The 18,777-nt window shown below is 35.2% G+C and overlaps 1 protein-coding gene across 5 annotated transcripts in view; it reads right to left on the reverse strand.

The window, feature by feature from the left end:
• Positions 1–18,777, reverse strand: part of REV3L (REV3 like, DNA directed polymerase zeta catalytic subunit) — a 189,390-nt gene that overhangs the window by 36,803 nt on the left and 133,810 nt on the right. For all 5 annotated transcript variants that reach the window (XR_013416164.1, XM_015137570.3, XM_077999288.1 and 2 more), the window contains 4 exons: positions 17,802–17,917; positions 15,342–15,460; positions 10,063–10,181; positions 2,015–2,156 (listed from right to left, as the gene is read on the reverse strand). Coding sequence is in view for 4 of the 5 variants with exons in the window: in XM_015137570.3 (XP_014993056.3) it covers positions 2,015–2,156; positions 10,063–10,181; positions 15,342–15,460; positions 17,802–17,917 (496 nt within the window). In the remaining variant the exon portion in view is untranslated. The remainder of the gene's footprint in view (positions 1–2,014; positions 2,157–10,062; positions 10,182–15,341; positions 15,461–17,801; positions 17,918–18,777) is intronic.

Genomic DNA, 18,777 nt, shown 5'->3' on the forward strand with positions numbered 1-18,777 from the left:
TTTTTGCAGTCCTAGTTTTTTTTTTTTTTTTTTTTTTTTCCGAGACGGTGTTTCACTCTTGTTGCCCAAGTTGGAGTACAACGGTGCGATTTCGGCAATCTGCAACCTCCGCCTCCCGGGTTCAAGCGATTCTCCTACCTCAGCCTGGGATTACAGGCGCACACCACCATGTCCAGCTAATTTTTTGTATTTTTAGTAGAAACAGGGTTTCATCATGTTAGTCAGGCTGGTCTCGAACTCCTGACCTCCCGTGATCTGCCCACCTTGGCCTCCCAAAGTGCTGGGATTATAGGTGTGAGCCACCATGCCCAGCCTGCAATACTAGTTATTTAGTCAGCTTTCAGATGTGAAAAGGGATATATGTAAATCCTTTTCCTATTCCTATGACTTTTATAAAAACTATAAAACATGTCAAATAACTTAAAAGATAAGTCAATTTTAAAGGACAGATGCAATTAGATCTCTTTTTATTTTTATTATTTACTTATTTATTTTGAGATCAAGTCTCGCTCTGTTGTCCAAGCTGGAATGCAACAGCACAATCTCGGCTCACTGCAACCTCCCCCTCCAGGGTTCAAGAGATTCTCCTGTCTCAGCCTCCTGAGTAGCTGGGATTACAGGCTTGCGCCACCACGCCCGGCTACTTTTTGTATTTTTAGTAGAGATGGGGTTTCACCATGTTGGCCGAGGGGGTCTTGAACTCCTGACCTCAAGTGATCCCCCACCTTGGCCTCCTAAACTGCTGGGATTACAGGCATGAGCCACCGTGCCTGGCCCTCTTTATTTACAGTTATACTATAATAAAAAAAGTGCAGGACAGACAGCTGTATAGTTTGACAATTTCATTTAAGAAGTTGGTCAATCATCTTGGAGACATTTATTTGGGAAAATTAAGAGAACGAAAAAGCTGTCATGAGACTTAAGATAGAAAATGTTATCCCAGTTTTTCAAAGAAACAAACAAAATGATTATAGAATTATAAAGTATTGAATGTGGCTTTTGTTGTGGAAATAATTAAAAAATAATAAAAAAAGAACTGAATAGTAATCAGCTTATTACTGGTCCTTAGCAAAACTGAATCAAGCAATTACTGGTATGTTTGTTTCTAATAATAACTATTAAGCAGATGGCCTGGGGTATCAGAAAAAAAAATTTACTCACAAGAATCAGCCTGGGTTCGAAGTATTCTCATGAGGTTTTAAGGTATCTTTGCCTTTTATTACAGGCTAGCTCAAATAGGTGTTAAATTTGATGGGTATAAATAAAATAAATAGCTTATAAACAATTAAATGAAATAAACAGATAAAACTAGCTGGAACTCTATTTTTGCTATATTTACTGAACTGGTTGATTGAGGAATGTTATAGACACAGGTAATTAAAATAATTAAGGATTTTACAAGGTTAAGGAATCTGAGTGTTTTAATATGGTATCCCTGATGCCTACCACAGTGCTTAACAAACTACAGGTATTCAAATACATATTTGTTGAATTAATACATAAAATCATTTTCAGCAAGGTGTTTAGCAAAAATCTCTCATTATATCTTTGGGAAATTACTTAGAAAGATATGAATTAAATAGCTTTTCATGTTTTTTTTTTTAATAACATTTTAAAAAGTTACATAGTCCACTTATATTGATTTTCAAGCTTTTATTTTTATATTAAAATTAACTACGGGAAGTTTTAAGAAGCCAAAATTAAACATGTAAAACAAAAGAAAGGTAGACTTTCTTTGTTGCTTCTCCAGTTTTAAGGGGCATCTTTAATCACAGTAACAATATACAGGAATATAATATCCTTAAGGGCATGGACATTTATTTTCTTAATACCATAAAACACTTGGCAGTGGCTGGAAAGCTGGCATAGAAAGAGAATAAAATAAGATTTTATTACCCAGCTACTGATTAGTTGGTACCAAACAGAAAGTTTAAAAAGTCAAATCACTTCAAATATCATAAAAGTGTATCACTCATACAGAACTTTCAAGTCTGCAAGAAAACTGATTTCCCACCTGTGAACCCCTTGTCAGTACATGTAAAAATTGAATGCCAAAAAGTCTAGCCATCTCACTGGTTTTCCCAATCAGGTCCAGTTGTTCCAACATTTGGAGATTTCCACGGACACGGCTAACATAATGATCAACCATTTTCCATCTGTTAAAAAAGAATCCACATTATGAACATCAGGGAAAAATTTGGACACTTGAAAACAGTACTTTTTTCCTGCCAAAAATCTACATGCTAAAAGTGTGGTTACTTAAGGAAAGTAATGATATAAGCCTTTAAGCCAAGTATGTTAAGGAATAAAACATTAGAAAATTTCAGGTATTTCAAGGGCATAAAAGCCAGGAAAAATAAGCAAAATTTAAAATAGTGCTTGTGATTAGGTGGTAAGATTAAGGATCACTATTTTTTGATATTTTGCTTGATGCTGCTCTATTCTTATTATAGAAAATTAACATTCTCCTTTAAGATACAGCTACCGATTATGCAATAATTATTATCATATCTATAAATTTTTAAAGAACATGAAGGGTCTGGGTTATCATGGTAAATATAAGTCTAAAATAAAAACATGCACTATCTTTTCATGGCAAAAAAAGTAATTTGGTGAAGATTCAGAAAAATCAGTAACATAATTTTTAGTGAGATAATACGTGGGTTAAACATATTTCAAATAATTATTTTTTGTGAAAATATAAAAGTTTTGTTTTTCAGTTTAAACCTTAAAAAATTAACCTCTTTACCTTACCTTCTTAAGAAAATAAACAATAAAGCCCTCAGCAAATCCATAAAATGAATTTTGATATTATAAAATGTAAAAATGATCCAAAAGTATACTATAAGGAATACAATTTATTCATTTGAAGATTAAGGTTCACATATACTGTAATCTTTAATTATATTGCTTTTAGAACAATATAGTCATATAATTGTTCAATAAATGTGTTTAAAAACCTTTTCCTCTGACACATGACTAATGCTTAATAGAAAAACTAGAAAATGAATGTGAAGGAAGAAAAAAAACCCCTATTATAAAAAAGATAATAACAGGTATTAGCAAAAAAGTGGAGAGACTGGAACCCTCATATACTGCTGGTGGGAACATAAAATAGTGTAGTTGCTTGGGAAGATAATTTGCCAGTTCCTCAAATAGTTAAACACAGAGTTACCATATAATCCACCAAAAACTCTACTCCTTGGTATACATCCAAAAGGAATGAAAACAGATATCTACACAAAACACTATATATGAATGTTCCAGTATTAATCATAGTAGCCCAAAGTGGAAACAACCAAAATGTCTATCAACTGATGAAGAAATAAAATGTAGTATATATCGATACAATACAGTATTATTCAGCAATAAAAGAAATACTGAAAGATGCTATAACATGGACAAATTTGGACAGCAATATGCTGAAAGAAGGCAGCCACAAAAGATTACATATTGCGTGATTCTGTTAACATGAAATGTCGAGGATAGTCAAATCTATGGGGACAGAAAGTAGATCAGTGGTTGTCTAAGGCAAGAGGTAGAGGGTGGGGGGACTCTGGTGGAGGGGGTGATAGGAGTGATGAAAGGTTGAAGAGTGGTGGCTACACGATGTAGGATTTCCATTTAGGGTAATTAAAATATTCTAAAACTTACTGTGATGCTGTTGTACAACTTTGAATATGCTAAAACTCAGTGAGTCATATACTTTAAATGGGTGAATTGTATGATATACAAATTTTATCTCAATAAAGCTGTTAAAACATTAGGCAAACATGAAAAAATCCTAAACTCTATAAATAATTGTTTAACAAAATAAACAGAAATTCTGTTTCATAATTTACATTTTTAACTTAATATACTGACTCCCCATATTTGTTTTGTAGCTATCGAGTATGCTATTGTATAATTATAACATATTTAATCGAAACATTTACTGAATATCTTTTATTACTGTAAGCAACGCTGTGATGAACATTTTTAAAGCTAAGTCTTTGTACAGATGATTAAATAATTCCTTAAAATAAATTCCCAGATTTGGTCAGTTTTCAATACCTAGCAATACACTGCTTTCCAGAAAAGTTTTAATAATTTATATTCATACTACTGATGATAAAGTGCTTGTTTCCTTGTATATTTGTCAACAATGAAGATTATAGTTTTTAAAGTTATGAGTTTGATAGACAAAAAATGGTATCACATTTTAATCTGATTTTTTTTTGTTTTAGTAACCCCTCAACAATACAAAACTGCAAAGTGTAAATCTGAAATAATGCATTATATATAAATCAAATCAGTCCCTTTAAAATAAAACAAAATGGATTTAACGGCTCACCACTCCTTTAGGATGTGTGGATTTATCTATGGATAGTGCAGAAAAATGAGATACATTTACACTTTGCCCTCTCAACATATGAACAGAGAGCTGACCTGGAGAAACGTGCCAAATGAGATACCAAAATAGTGAGACACCAACATAATTTCTGAAAATGCCAGGCAGCACACAAGCATTTTGCTGAGATTTGTAAAAGATGAGAAAAGTGTTAAGTCTCAACCAACACAGGTTTAACAGAAGACTTTAAAAAGGTATGTGTTACACAAAACTTATATAAGAATCTGTCTCAACAGATTATCATGCTGACTAGGCATGAATATTTCCTTGAAATCTGTAGGTGGTGATTCAGGAGAAGAGTTACCACTTGAAGTATGTTGATGATAATTTGTTTTGGAAAATGTGTTTTAAAACATACTGGTTTATTTTCATTGTTTACTCCAGCCTAAAGTCCTTTTTTTTTTTTTTTTAAATGAGACTGATTTTGCCAATTGGTTTTTGTAATTCATGGTACAATTAAGAACATAATCAGCAGATTAAGAATTCCTTTAGTAAGGTATTTATTAAGGTATTTATACACTGTATATGAGGTAGACATTTGAATATTTCAGGATTTTTTTCCTTTGATAGTTGTTCATGTCTTTTACCCATTTTTTTTTTACTAATTTAAAAGTATATAATACAGTTAATATACATAACTGTTATGGTGAAAATGGTTTTCCTAGATTGATGTTAGCTTTTTACTTTTGTTGATGTTATTTAATGAGGTACAAAAAGTTTGTTGTTTGGGCAAAAATGGTGAAAGTAAGTCTAAATACTTTGTATACAAAACTAATTAAACTGAATCTTTAAAGGCTCCTGATTTAAGTTATTTGACATAGATCGACGCCATTTTTTGAGGCAGTATAGTCTATTAGAACTTAAATAAATGGGTATAATAGTATATTTCAAAAGAAATATTTTTACTATACTATATATAACTCTTTTTTTTTTTAAGTGGAAATGGTTTATTTCACATTTTGAAGAATACAATCTAAGAGATTTTCACACATTGGTTGACAGCACAGACTCTGGAGTGAGATAGTCCTAGGTTCAAATTGTGGCTCTGTTGTAAGCTACTATGTGACCCTAGGCAAATCACTTAACTCTCTAGCTCTCAGTTTCAGTATGTGTGAAACAGTGGTAATAATAAGGTTGTTGTAAGGTGTTAGGCAAAAGCAAAAACTTAATAACCTTTGCAGCTATTATTACAATTATGGTAATTACTATTTCATTTCATTCAGAATCTAATTCTCTATCCTGAAAAGAAAGACGTACCAATTAACATTTATTGAGAGACTTCTGTGTGTTCAAGACTCATACTATCTCATTTAATTCTTACTTCACTCCATGAGGTAGAATATATTAACATCTCTCTATTATAGATAAGAGAACAGAGGATTACTGTAAGCCTAATCTGTCCTAGTTTACAAACCTTGTATACTAGAAACTGAGATTTTGGTCAAGTAAATGAAAACATGATGAAAAGAAAACAAGATAATACATTACAAATGAGTAACTATCTTATTAAATTTCTATCACCACAGCAAATTACTCATTTCCTCACTAACAAAAATGGTAGACCATTTTGTGAAATGAATAAGCATTCACTATTTGGTGAAATAAGCATTTCACTAAATGTATTCCTCTCTACTGACTGGTAACCAAGTAATATATACAAATTAGATGCATCTTATCTTTCATAACTAAAGGTTAATTTAACAAGGGACATTTTAGCTTGTATAATTTATCTAGCAGGTAACAACTGCTGTTTTCTGATCTAAATCTGCTGATCCATAGGCATGAACATAAAAAATACTTTGAATGGCTAATTTTTTAAAAAATGCATTTAAAAAGTAGACTTTTTAATTTAAAACAGTGATCTTTCTGAAATAAGATCATCATCATTTCTACTTTCGGGTCCTATCTCACTAACCATGTAACACAAAAGAGAAAGAGTAATTGCGGCCTTTACTTATGGTTAAAGGACAAGATAAGACTCTTGTTAGTTTTTAAAATTGTTGTTAAAGAATTATGCCATCCTCTTAATGCTTTGTGAAACTTAAGGGTAATAAATGCAAGTTTTGATCTGGAAAGGACGAAGGGAAGCATAATTATAAAGCACATGCTACTCAAGATAGGCCTGGGTAGTGTTGAAATGCGAACTTCGAGCATTCTGAAGGCATGGGTACTTTTCAAGATAGTTCATCTGGGGAGAAGGTGACAAAAAAGGAGACAGGAGAATCCCGAGTACAAAATTCACTTATTCTGAAGTTTTTCTGTGGACTGACTCTATTTACAGCAAATATAAAATAAAATTTCTTATATTATCTTCTTCAGCTACACAACTCTGCTCCCAGGACATACCTCTTAGCTCAGAAACTGGAATAGTATTTAATAACTATTCCATGGATGACAGATAAAATCATGCTGGTATTAGGAATTATCTAGATTAGTAATATTAGAGATTAGGAAAAGTTTTATAGGCTGGCTTGGGAATCTAATCACAAGACATTATTTTATGAAAAAATGTGTTCTAAGCTCGAAACAATAAAATGTTGGGAAAATAACTCATTCACATAAATCAGGGGCTTCCAGGAGACCAAAATCTGGGTTTATTAAAAAAAATTAGGGTACCTTTGTGTTTTACAGCTTTAACACAAAAAAATACTTGACTAGCAAGTTCTTCTCATTCTAAGTCGATTTACAATATATATGTATGTCCTTAAAACACTGTAGAAAGCAAATGCAAATCAAAAGGGGTTACCATACTTACCAAAAAAGTAAGTGATACTTACTTTTTTGTATTCACTTAAAGTTAATATGTATTCATTTAAATTTGTTAGTATTCACTTAAATTTAAGGATGAAGTTGTCTGATATTTCCAAGACTACTCAAAGAAAGAGTGCATGGTCTCTTCGTATAACATAATCCATTTGACATAAATGGTATAATTTCTAGTCTAAGTCCCTTCTATACAATGTTAGTTCCAGTTCTCTAGTTCACTTGCCAAAAACAGTTATCATCCTAGATAATACCTAATTAAAGGTGGTAAAACATGCATTTAGAGACTCCGGGGCTCATAAACAAACCACTGAATATAGTTTTCAATGTTAAGTTAAATATCAAGTTTTATTTATTGGTGTGTAACTTCTCCTCAGCTTTTTTTTTTTTTTTTTTTTTTTTTTTGAGATGGAGTCTTGCTGTGTCACCTAGACTGGAGTGGAGTGCAGTGGCGTGATCTTAGCTCACTGCAACCTCTGACTCCTGCTCCCGGGTTCAAGTGATTTTCATGCCTCGGCCTCCGGAGTAGCTGGGATTACAGGTGTGCCTGGCTAATTTTTTGTATTTTTAGTAGAGATGCAGTTTCACCATGTTGGCCAGACTGGTCTCCAACTCCTGACCTCAGGTGATCCACCCACCTCAGCATCCCAAAGCGCTGAAATTACAGGTGTGAGCCACCGCACTTGGCCAACTTCTCAGCTTCTATTTCTATAAGGCTTTGATAGAAGCTAAGTGCTCTCTGTTACTTCACTTCACTTCTCTGAGATTCCTCAAAAGGGATTGGATGACATGCTCAGGAAGCAGTTTCCCCAGATATTACCAAGCTGTTTTCAAAGATATACTTTTTCCATCCTCACCACCACACAGCCTTACAATTCAGTAAGTACAGTTGATTCATTTAAAAAATCAGACACATTAATTTCAGGACTTTTCCTACATACAGTGCAGTGTGCCAGAGTCTATACAGAGCAAGGCTGTCCTACTAAGCCAAAGATGAAGAGCTCAGAGTTCATTTAGGCAGCTCACAGGTAGAGTCTGTGGGATGGAGTATGAGAGAGAAAGGGAGTTGTGCAAGTGGCAGGAGTTGGGGGGTCAGAAGTACAGGTGGATTCCCTGTGAGTGACAGCTCAAGGCTGTCCTGAAAACCAGCAGGATGAAACCACATGAGGCTGAATAGAGAGCAGCTCACTGGGGGTTAAGTGTGGGCAGAAATGGTCAGATAGTGCTGGGGTTGGAAGCTCACCAATGCCAGAGTGGAGACCTCATCACCCTCTTGTTAACAACCCTGGCATTCAGTTGTGAGCCTAGGAAAAACAGACGCCTTTGCCCTACAGAAAGGCCTACTCTAGATAAAACTTAAAACCAAATGCTGACAATATGTACAGATGACAGAGTTTGGAGATTGAATCCCACATCAAGTTGGAGAAGCTTAGGAACACCTTGGGCCTGGTATACTTACCTGTTCCAACCATAGGCTTTGAACTAAATAATAAGCAACTGGAAAAGTGGCAGGAAAACTTCCTGTCATAGATTCCAGGCAAAGGAATAGTATCATTGAGAAAGGAGCAGAAGAAAATGCTATCTGCCCCAGGGGGAGGTCAGGAAGTTTACTTGGGCCCAGGACCTGGCAGTGGTACAAAGCAGAGGTCTGTTGCCACTGTGGGAAGAGCAGGAGTGCTGAGCAAACCCCAGAAGAACAGGAAGAACCAAAGACTGAGGTTAGACAGGAGAACTGAGAAACTCCCCCTGCCTCCACTATAAACCTTGCAGAGAGTCATAAGCAACATCGGTCAACCACTCAGTAAATCTGACTTTGGAAAGAAAATGAATCACAAATACTAGAAAAATGAGAATAACTGTTGACTTCTCATCAGCAAAAAGAGAGGCTGGAAGAAAAGGGAACAAAATCTTTAGAGTGGTGAAAGAAAAAAACGCAACTGAGACTGAGAAATTATCCTTCAAAAATAAGGGTGAAATAAAGACATTTTCATACAAACAAGGGCTGAGATAATTTTTGCCGACAGACTTGCCAAAGAAAACAGATTAAGTTTCTTAAAATATTAACACACAATAGCCATATGACCCAGCAATTCTATTCCTAAGACATATGAAAATGTATGTTCACACGATGACATTATGCAGATATTTATTGCAGTTTTATTCATAATAGCCTCAAACTAGAAACAACCCAAATGTCCATCAACAGGTGAGTGGGTAAGTTCTATTCATATAATTGAATACTATCTAACAATAAGAATGAACAAACTATGCAACAGGGTAAATCCCAGAAAACAGTATGTTTTCTGAGTTTCTTCAAAGCCAAGGTTGATTATGAATATTTCCATTAATATGAAGTTCTAGAATTGGCAAAACTAATCTAGAGTAATAGAAATCCAATTAGTAATTATCTAGATGATTAGGGAATCTTCTGGGTGTCAGATATGCTCCTTATCTTGACTGGAGGAATGATTACAAGATAAATGCATTTTTCAAAGTCATTGAACAATACACTTCATTTATTTATATATTTTTTGAGACGAGTCTCACTCTGTCGCCCAGGCTGGAGGGCAGAGGCACGATCTCGGCTCACTGCAACCTCTGCCTCCCAGGTTCAAGTGATTCTCCTACCTTAGCCTCCTGAGTAGCTGGGATTACAGGCATGCATCACCACACCTGGCCAATTTTTGTATTTTTAGTAGAGACGCGATTTTGCCATGTTGACCAGGCTGGTCTTGAACCCCTGACGTCAGGTGATATGCCCGCCTCGGCCTCCCAACGTGCTAGGATTACAGGTGTAAGCCACCACAACCGGCCTGAACAATACACTTTAAATGTGTGTATTTTATTACATATAAATTACATCTCAATGATGATTTTATATTATCTTCTTCAGAGTTATAAAACAGTACCTGTAGAGATCTGTCTTGTTATCAAACCAATCTGACAAGACTCGAAAGGTAAAGAGGGGAAAACGCTGATGAAGAACATGAAAGCTCACATTTTCAAAGGTGTAGTTAGTTAGAGCCACCTAAAACAAAAAGGCAAGACATCATTATAATAATGCTTACGTTTATATAGCAAATTTTGTTCTAAAAGATACCAATATCACTTTAACCTTTTCATAGTAGATATTAAAGCTACTTGTAAAATTGATGTGTGGTATAACTGAATCATAATTCAAAACTATGTAGAGCCTACTGGACAGAAATGTTCATAACAAATTGGAAAATTAATTAGAGAAAACAGACCTGATGAGATTCAACTTGGTCATATAAGACTTATTTTAAGAGATCCTAGTTCTTATCATTTTTATACTCTATGATAATATGCATATTGACAGAAGCATTGTCAAGCAAATTAATTTTTTGTTCTTTCCATACTTACTTTTTGGTTCTTGATGACATGCTGATTAATGGGATTCCACAGATTTGAGGATAAGTTATCTAGTTAAAGGCAGGCATTCTCCTCCCAATAATTACGTTACTAGACCCCACTACACAGGCATTATTATAGAGACACTCAATTTCATTCCAAAAGCAAAATATTAAAATGTCAGAAATGTCTCCCCATCTTCAAAATATATAAATGAAAGCTGTGTTAATGGGTAAAAGATCCTGCAAAAGGGCCCAAATTAATAAATATGTACTTTCAGCTAGATGATTTCTCTGAAATATCTACAAGACAAAAGCAATCTAGACAATGGCAGGTATTTCAATGCAAAATGGAAATTAAGGAACCAGTGGTCTCCATTCTTAGGTCAATTTGGGATTCTGAGAAATAGTTCAAACAGCACTTCACAATTGTATATTACAATTTTAAATTACTTTCTTTTCCACTCCTGTGATCCAGGAGGTACAAAATAGGGACTGAATGTTAATCTTATCTCAGTGCAGTGACCCAAATTGGTCTTACTTTATCTACAATTTCTGTCAATCTTCAGAACAATAGCAGTACAATGCAGCATACTTCACAGTGTGTGCATGTACTTGTGTATGTATACATATACACAGATGCCCCTCATAGGTTGTAAAAAGGTAGAGAGTAATAGAATGAGGAAAATGCCACAAGATTAAATGAGGAAGGATTATAAAATCACTAACAGAATGAAAAAACCCATATTGAAAGAAGATAATAGCAGAATAGTTCTACTAAAAGTCAAGTTAGGAATATGGAAATGTCTCAACATGCAGATAAAGAGAATGAAAAGATGAAAATGAGAAGAGGGAAGATACGGGGAACAGAGAACAGAATGTTAATATATAATTAGGTTCCTAAAGGAAAGCTTAATATGGAGACAGGAGCAATAATCAAAGATATAATTAGCTGGACCTTAGATTTCTCCTCTGCCGTACTACATTCCAGAGGTGAATGGCACTATATCTATTTGAATTTTAAAGGAAAAAGACCGCTGTTATTTTATATGCAGTAAGTGTAACAATTATGTGGGAAGAAACCAAAGATACTCCTTGACTCCTCGAACTCCTCTTCTCTAACGATTTTGTCCTCCATTCTACCTAAGCTACCCACTTCCATAATCATACCCCAGGATCTATCAACAGGTGTACTCCCTCCAAAATCTCATGCATCCCATTCTCCGACCATCATCTCCTGTGCTTCCAGCTTACTCCCCTTGGTGCTCTGACCTCTCTGCTCCTTATTTAGTTTAAATTTCATAGTCATTCATGGTAATCATTCCCCTGCATGTACCATTCATTCCCTTGTCCCTCTCCTGCTGCTGCTGCTGCTTTTTATTTTTTTAAAGTAAATCCATAACCATTTGTGAGTGATGGTCAAATCTAACTTGAATCTGTGAATTTAAACATAGCTGGTGGGTATATCACTTTAATTTCCTAACCCAAATATCAAATAGACTCTTAATGTGGCCCAGTGTTTATATTTTCTCTCAAATTCTCCTAATAACCATTTCAAACTTCTCTCTTCTCAAACCCCAAAAGCCTCTCCACAATTCTCAGTTTCAGCTAAGAACAGTAACTGCTATTCTACTGAGAAAATGAATCACAAGAGAACTTCCACAGATTCTCACTGCCATATCTCTACCTACCAACATCCATACCCATATATTCTGCCTTCCTGTCTGTTACTATACTCTTACTTTATCTAAACCCAGGCCCTTCAACCAGTGCACTAGAGATGGCAATCAGTAAATATTTGTTGAATTGAATCAAGTCTGTTTCCAACTCACTTGGCAAATTCTTGAAAAGCCTAGATTGAGTTGACATCCAGAAGGCCTCTAAATGTAATTGTCTGGGGAAGAGCCATTTATTGTCATTTAAGCAGTCAACAAATATCTAATAAAGATTACTATTTAAGAGGTATTTTGTTTTGTCACTACAAATTCAAAGTCCATAAGGAAACTGCAGGAGTTCTATGTTCAAAGTAAAGCAGGAAAAATAAATCTAGTACCTGTATATTAAAAAACAAACAAAATTTATTATTACTATTATTTTAAGAGATGGGGTCCTGCTTTAGCTCCCAGGCTAGAGTACAGTGGCTATTCACAGGCATAATAAATAGTACACTACAGCCTTGAATTCCTAACCCCAAAACGTCCTCCCATGTGAGTCTCCTAAGTAGCTGGGACTATACGTGTGTGCCACTGTACCCAGTTCCAAATTTTATAAAACAGGTAAATTATCCAGCTCATAACTTTCTTATAGTTGTTTCCCACATTTGTATAAAGATCAGAGATATTATATATTCATCCTAAATAAGAAAACATTTGACCCTGAATTTTCAGTGAGGACTAGACAAGGCCCTAAACTTTGAAAAAAATATATGTTCTCTAATTTCCGATTTTAAGCTACTAGTGGATATACAGGGATGAAAAGACCCCTGAAACTAGGATTCAATAATTTACTTTTGTGTTTATACACTTAAAGTATGTGTTCATCTCAAGCAATATCAGACTATAGATTAAAATACATAGTGAGGCCGGGGCAGTAGCTCACGCCCGTAATCCCAGCATTTTGGGAGGCCGAGGTGGGCGGATCACTTGAAGTCAGGAGTTTGTGACCAGGCTGGCCAACAAGGAAAAACCCCGTCTCTACTAAAAATACAAAAATTAGCCAGGTGTGGTTCAGGCACCTGTAATCCTAGCTACTCGGGAGGCTGAGACAGGAGAATCGCTTGAACCCGGGAGGCGGAGGTTGTAGTGAGCCGAGACTGTACCACTGCACTCCACCCTGGGTGACAAAGCGAGACTCCATCTCAAAAACAAATCAAATTAAAAAAAAAAATATATATATATATATATATAATGAAATATACACACCAAATACATTACAATCTCTGTATCTCCTATATCCTGTGCTGTATCACTAGAAATTACTTTAAATCATTGGGGACTTACACTCTTATTACTTTAAGAACAACACAACAAGATAAAATTATTCTCAAGCAGAGTCATGTTGTATATTGCATACGGCAGCTTAGAAAGTCAAATGTTTTATATAAATCCAAAGAGCTAAGAAGACAATAGTGAATAATAAGTATATAATAGAAAGTGTCTAATGAGAAAGTAATTTCAAAGAGCAGAAGCAATTGTAGAATTAGCTTTCTTTGAAATATAAACATTTTAGTTGATACTATCCAAAGTCCAAAGTGTAAGAATAGACCAATTTATACTAGGTATATTTGTTTCTGTTTTGTCTTTTTTGAGATAGGCTCTAGCTCTGTCGCCCAGGCTGAAGTGTGGTGGTGTAATCTCAGTTCACTGCAACACTGCCTCTGAGGTATAATATTACAGTGCACTGCAGCCTTGAATTCCTGGCCTCAAAAGGTCCTTCTGGCTGAGTCTCCTGATAAGCTGGGACTATATGTGTGTGCCATTGGCTCTCAGGATCAAGTGATCCTCCCACCTCAGCCTTCCAAGTAGCTGTTGCCTGGCTACACACTAGGCACACGCTACCATACATGGCTAACTTGTATTTTTTGGTAAAGATGGGGTTTTGCTGTGTTGCCCAGCCTAGTCTCAAATCCTGGACTCAAGTGATCCACCCTACTTGGCCTCCCAAAGTGCTAGGATTACAGGTATGAGCCACCATGCCCAACCTAATTATTTATTTTTTATTTTTAATAGAGACAAGGTCTCGCTATGTTACCCAGGATGGTCTTGATTGAACACCTGGCCTCAAGCTAACCCCTCCTGCCTTGGCCTCCCAAAGAGTTGGAATTATAGGTGTGAGCCACCTTTACACTTCAAATAAGAGAAATTGGGTAACTTCAAGGATGCAAATATTATCCAGGAAAATTCCATGATCTTACTTTTTTTGTGTGAAATAATTCCTTTTTTAAGTGAATGCAAATTAATGTGATAGTTCATTGAAATTACTCTACTAAAAATCCTTATCTGAGCCCCCAAAGCCTTAATTATTAACTATTTCAAAGTACTGTCTCTTTAATTTATCTTATTAATCTGACCCAGTATTTAAATATAGTTCGTTTGAGAAGCTCCTTCCTATTTCTTGACTAAATTTTTCTTACTATAATAAATCAACGAGGCCAAGCTGAATTCATCCGGCTTTAAGTGCAAAAATGATTTAAGTGAAAAAAAACAAAACAAAACGGTGAAATTAGACAATATTCAACGTGTACAACACAATATTTTATTTTATTTTGAGACAGGGTCTCGATCTGTCACCCAGGCTTGAGTGCAGTGGCATGATCACGGCTCACTGCAATCTTAGCTGCCTGAGCTCAAATGGTTCTCCCACCTCAGCCTCCCAAGTAGCTGGGACCATAGGCATGTGCCTCCACATCCAGCTAATTTTTTTAGCTATTATTTGTAGAGACAGGGTTTTGCCATATTGCTCAGGCTGGTCTGGAACTCCTGAGCTCAAGGGATGCCCCTGCCTGGGCCTCCCAAAGTGCTGAGATTACAGGTGTGAGCACCGTGCCTGGCCCCAATATTTTATTATAGTTTAGACCTTTCTAATTATTGCTACCTCAGACACAAAGAAAAAAAAAATAAAACTCACCTGAAACATTAAAGTCTAATACCTCTGTAGTTTTGCATTTTAGAAAGTACTACTTTAACTCTACTTAAGTATAATAGTAATTGACAAACGCATAAGCTATATAGTAAATCTTACTAATACTCTATAATGATTAAATCATTATATTGACTGAATATCTTATTTCCAAACAACATTTTGGATAAATCACCTACCTCATTTCTCATGATTCTCCAAAGATTTAGTGTAATTCGGCCAACAATATTTATCTCACTCATTGTATATGATCCATACTCATCTCTTTCAGCTGCAAATCTGTTCTCAATTTTGTCATCTATAGAAATTAAAACAGATTGTATCAGGGCTCACAGAAAACAACTTTCAATAAAATTATGCCAAGGAAAATGAGAATAAACATTAAGGATGAATATTAAAGATGACATATAATTCACAATGTATGAAAAAATTTTGTTTACCTGAAGTCTCTCCCTCCCTCCTTCTTTCTATATTTAAATAAGAAACACTTTTTTCTTTAAATTTAGTAATTTTTGGCACTACCTTTTTTCTTCATTTTTTAAAAGAGACAACTCACTATGTTGCCAGGTTGAGTGCAGTGGCTAGCCACAGGTGCAATCATAGCACCCTGCAGCCTCAAACTCCTGGCCACAAGCAATCCGCCTGCCTCAGCTGCTCGAACAGCTGGGACTACAGGTGCATCATGCCTTGCCTGACGCTACCTTTATAAACACCTAATGCTAACATTTGCTTAGTTTTAGCATGAGAAAGGTCCATAGTTAATCTGGTAATTTCTTGGAAAAAAAATCAGTTAAATTTTTAACCTAAACGATTCTCTGAAAATTTGTTGACATCATGTTCATATTCAGGATGAAATTCTCTTGAATGCCTATGGAGAACTAGAAGAAGGCATATGGAGAATTAGATGAAGAGTTCCTCATAGCAAATAGAGTTCTGAGTCTAGTTTCTTAGGAGGTGAATTTTACCTAGAATATAAATTAAAATGTGTCTCTCCTATATAACACTAGGTGTATGTGAATGTTGATGATTAAAGGTTCCAGAATAATAAAAATATTTACCATATTGAATATTTATTATGTTCTAAGAATTTTGCCAACATCATTTATTTTAATACAAACATTACTTCCTTTAACACAACCACTTAAAAAGTAAAATTTTCATTTTGTATTACAGAAAATTCTACTCAGAAATGTTATATCTTGCCCAAGATCTTACAGTAAGAAAACTAGTATTCTAAACTAGGATTACCTGAATCAAAAGACCATGTACAACCACCCAATTCTCTTTATTTTAAAGAGATAATGTTTAAAAGTTTGTTTTTCATTTAGCAAACAATAAAACATATACTCTGGTACTGTTTTAAGTTCCTCACAATCACCCTATGAAATAAGTTCTACTGTCCCTATTTTACAGATGAATAAATTGAGGCAAGGATATTTAAAACCTATCCCAAAAAAGATGTTGAAAAAAAAAGATATACCACTATTCCTATCATGCAAAGGACACACAAGCTACACAAAAATTCATGCAATGAAAAGCTAAACTTAAAGCATCTCTGTCCCCCGCTCCCTTTTTGTCTTGTTCTATTGCCCAAGCTTGGGTGCAGTGGTGTGATCATAGCTCACTACAGCCTTGAACTCCTGGGCTCAAGCGACTGCCTCACCTCAGTCTCCTGAGTAGCTGGGACTACAGGCACATGCTATCACACCCTTTTTTTTTTTTTTTTTTTTTTTTGGTAGAAATGGGGTCTCACTTTGTTACCTGGGCTACTTTTGAACTCCAGGGCTCAAGCAAGTCTCCCATCTTGAGCTCCCAAAGTGTTGGGATTACAGGTGTGAGCCACTGCACCTGATCTTTTTATTCCAATTTTTTGCAAAGTTAAAAAACTTTACTGTCCTGGAATCTTCCAGCTTTAACTTTTCCCAAGTATACACTACTTTGTTTTAGTTAGACTTGTGGGAACCCTTGGGAACAAATTTATTAAAAATCCCAGGTTTATAAAGAAAACCTAGTTTTAAAAAATGCATTATAAACTACAAATAATTTTGGTATGAATATTATTACTCCCTTTTCCAGTCAGAATCAAACTTTGGGGAATGGGTTTCAAAATTTCTGCAATATTTTTAGCCTGATATCCAAATAAAAATCAATGATTAGTTAACTATTAGTGTTCCTCAACCCATCCTGCCCTTCTTCACCAACAAAATGAATTAAAAAAAAAAACAGAGCCAGGCACACAATAAAATTATGGTACAAGTCAAAGAAATGCTATGTAGCTTCATAATAATTATGAAGACTATTTCATAATGCAGAAAAATATGTGTGGTAAGACACTAGATAAAGGAAGCATAATAAAAATGGAATATATGGTATGATTATTTAAAAACCACTACATATGTATATGAAAATTGACTGAAAGGAAAAAACTCAACAACTATACTAACAGTATATATAGCAGTGAGACTAGAATATTTTTATTTTATTTTTAATTTTTTCTGCAATGGAGTTATGCTGTATCTAAAACACAACTTAATACTTAAAAATTGGGCTAGAACGTAAGTACCCTTTAACATTTTGTCTTTATTTCCTTTATAATTTGCTCTGTAGTTGAATGACAACACATTCACAATGATACAGACCTGGCACCCGAGAGATCATCTGACATAAGTCAACACTTAAAGCGGCAGCCCTTTGTAAGAGGTAACCCCAGGAATGCATCTGAATCTCATATCCTAGCAGAATATCAGGATCATACCTAAAACAGGAATTAAAAAGTTATATAAGTACCATACATTTGAACCTTTAACCAGAGTAATTGTTTCTTCATGATGTAAGGTATGAAAATAAAAACCTGTGTTCTCTAATGGTTCCCAGATTGAGAAGGGATGATACAGTGGTACCTACAGAGTTTTTATACAGGAAGAGATGGAGGGTTAAGAGTACTTGATTTGAAGCTACTTTGTTTCTTTTATTTTTTTGAGATGGAGTCTCACTCTGCTGTCCAGGCTGGATTGCAGTGGCATGATGTTAGCTCACTGCAACCTCTGCTTCCCAGGTTCAAACGATTCTCCTGCCTCAGCTTCCTAAGCAGCTGGGATTACAGGTGCCCCACACCAAGTCCAGCTAATTTTTTGTATTTTTAGTAGAGCCGAGGTTTCACCACGTTGGTCAGGTTGGTCTCAAATTCCTGACCTCCAGTGATCTGCCTGCCTCAGCCTCCCAAAGTGCTGGGATTATAGGCAATTTGATGCTACTTTTGTAAAGTAAGCAGAGTTTTTACTTAGACTGTGTATTTGTTTGATACAAGTGGGAAAAGAGGCTGATGGAAATTGGGGTGGAAGGCAGGCCATTACCACCGAAGTATATGAGTAAAGGTACAAGTGAGAATATAATGTGGGCAGGGGAAGGTGAAGTGTGAGGGTGTATGTGGGTATGGTATTTTGAAAAAGATCCCTAGGTCATTCCTGTTGTCACTTATCTACCCTTGTAATCTATACCACCCTTAAAGTTTTAATGCTGAGAAAAAAAAATGAAAATGCCTTCTTTTTCTCACTTAATTTTAGTAATGACTTGGTTCTCATACAAAATAAGGCCTAAGTAATGACAAGTTTGTCC

Source organism: Macaca mulatta, chromosome 4, assembly GCF_049350105.2.
Source record: "Macaca mulatta isolate MMU2019108-1 chromosome 4, T2T-MMU8v2.0, whole genome shotgun sequence".
NCBI lineage: Eukaryota > Metazoa > Chordata > Mammalia > Primates > Cercopithecidae > Macaca > Macaca mulatta.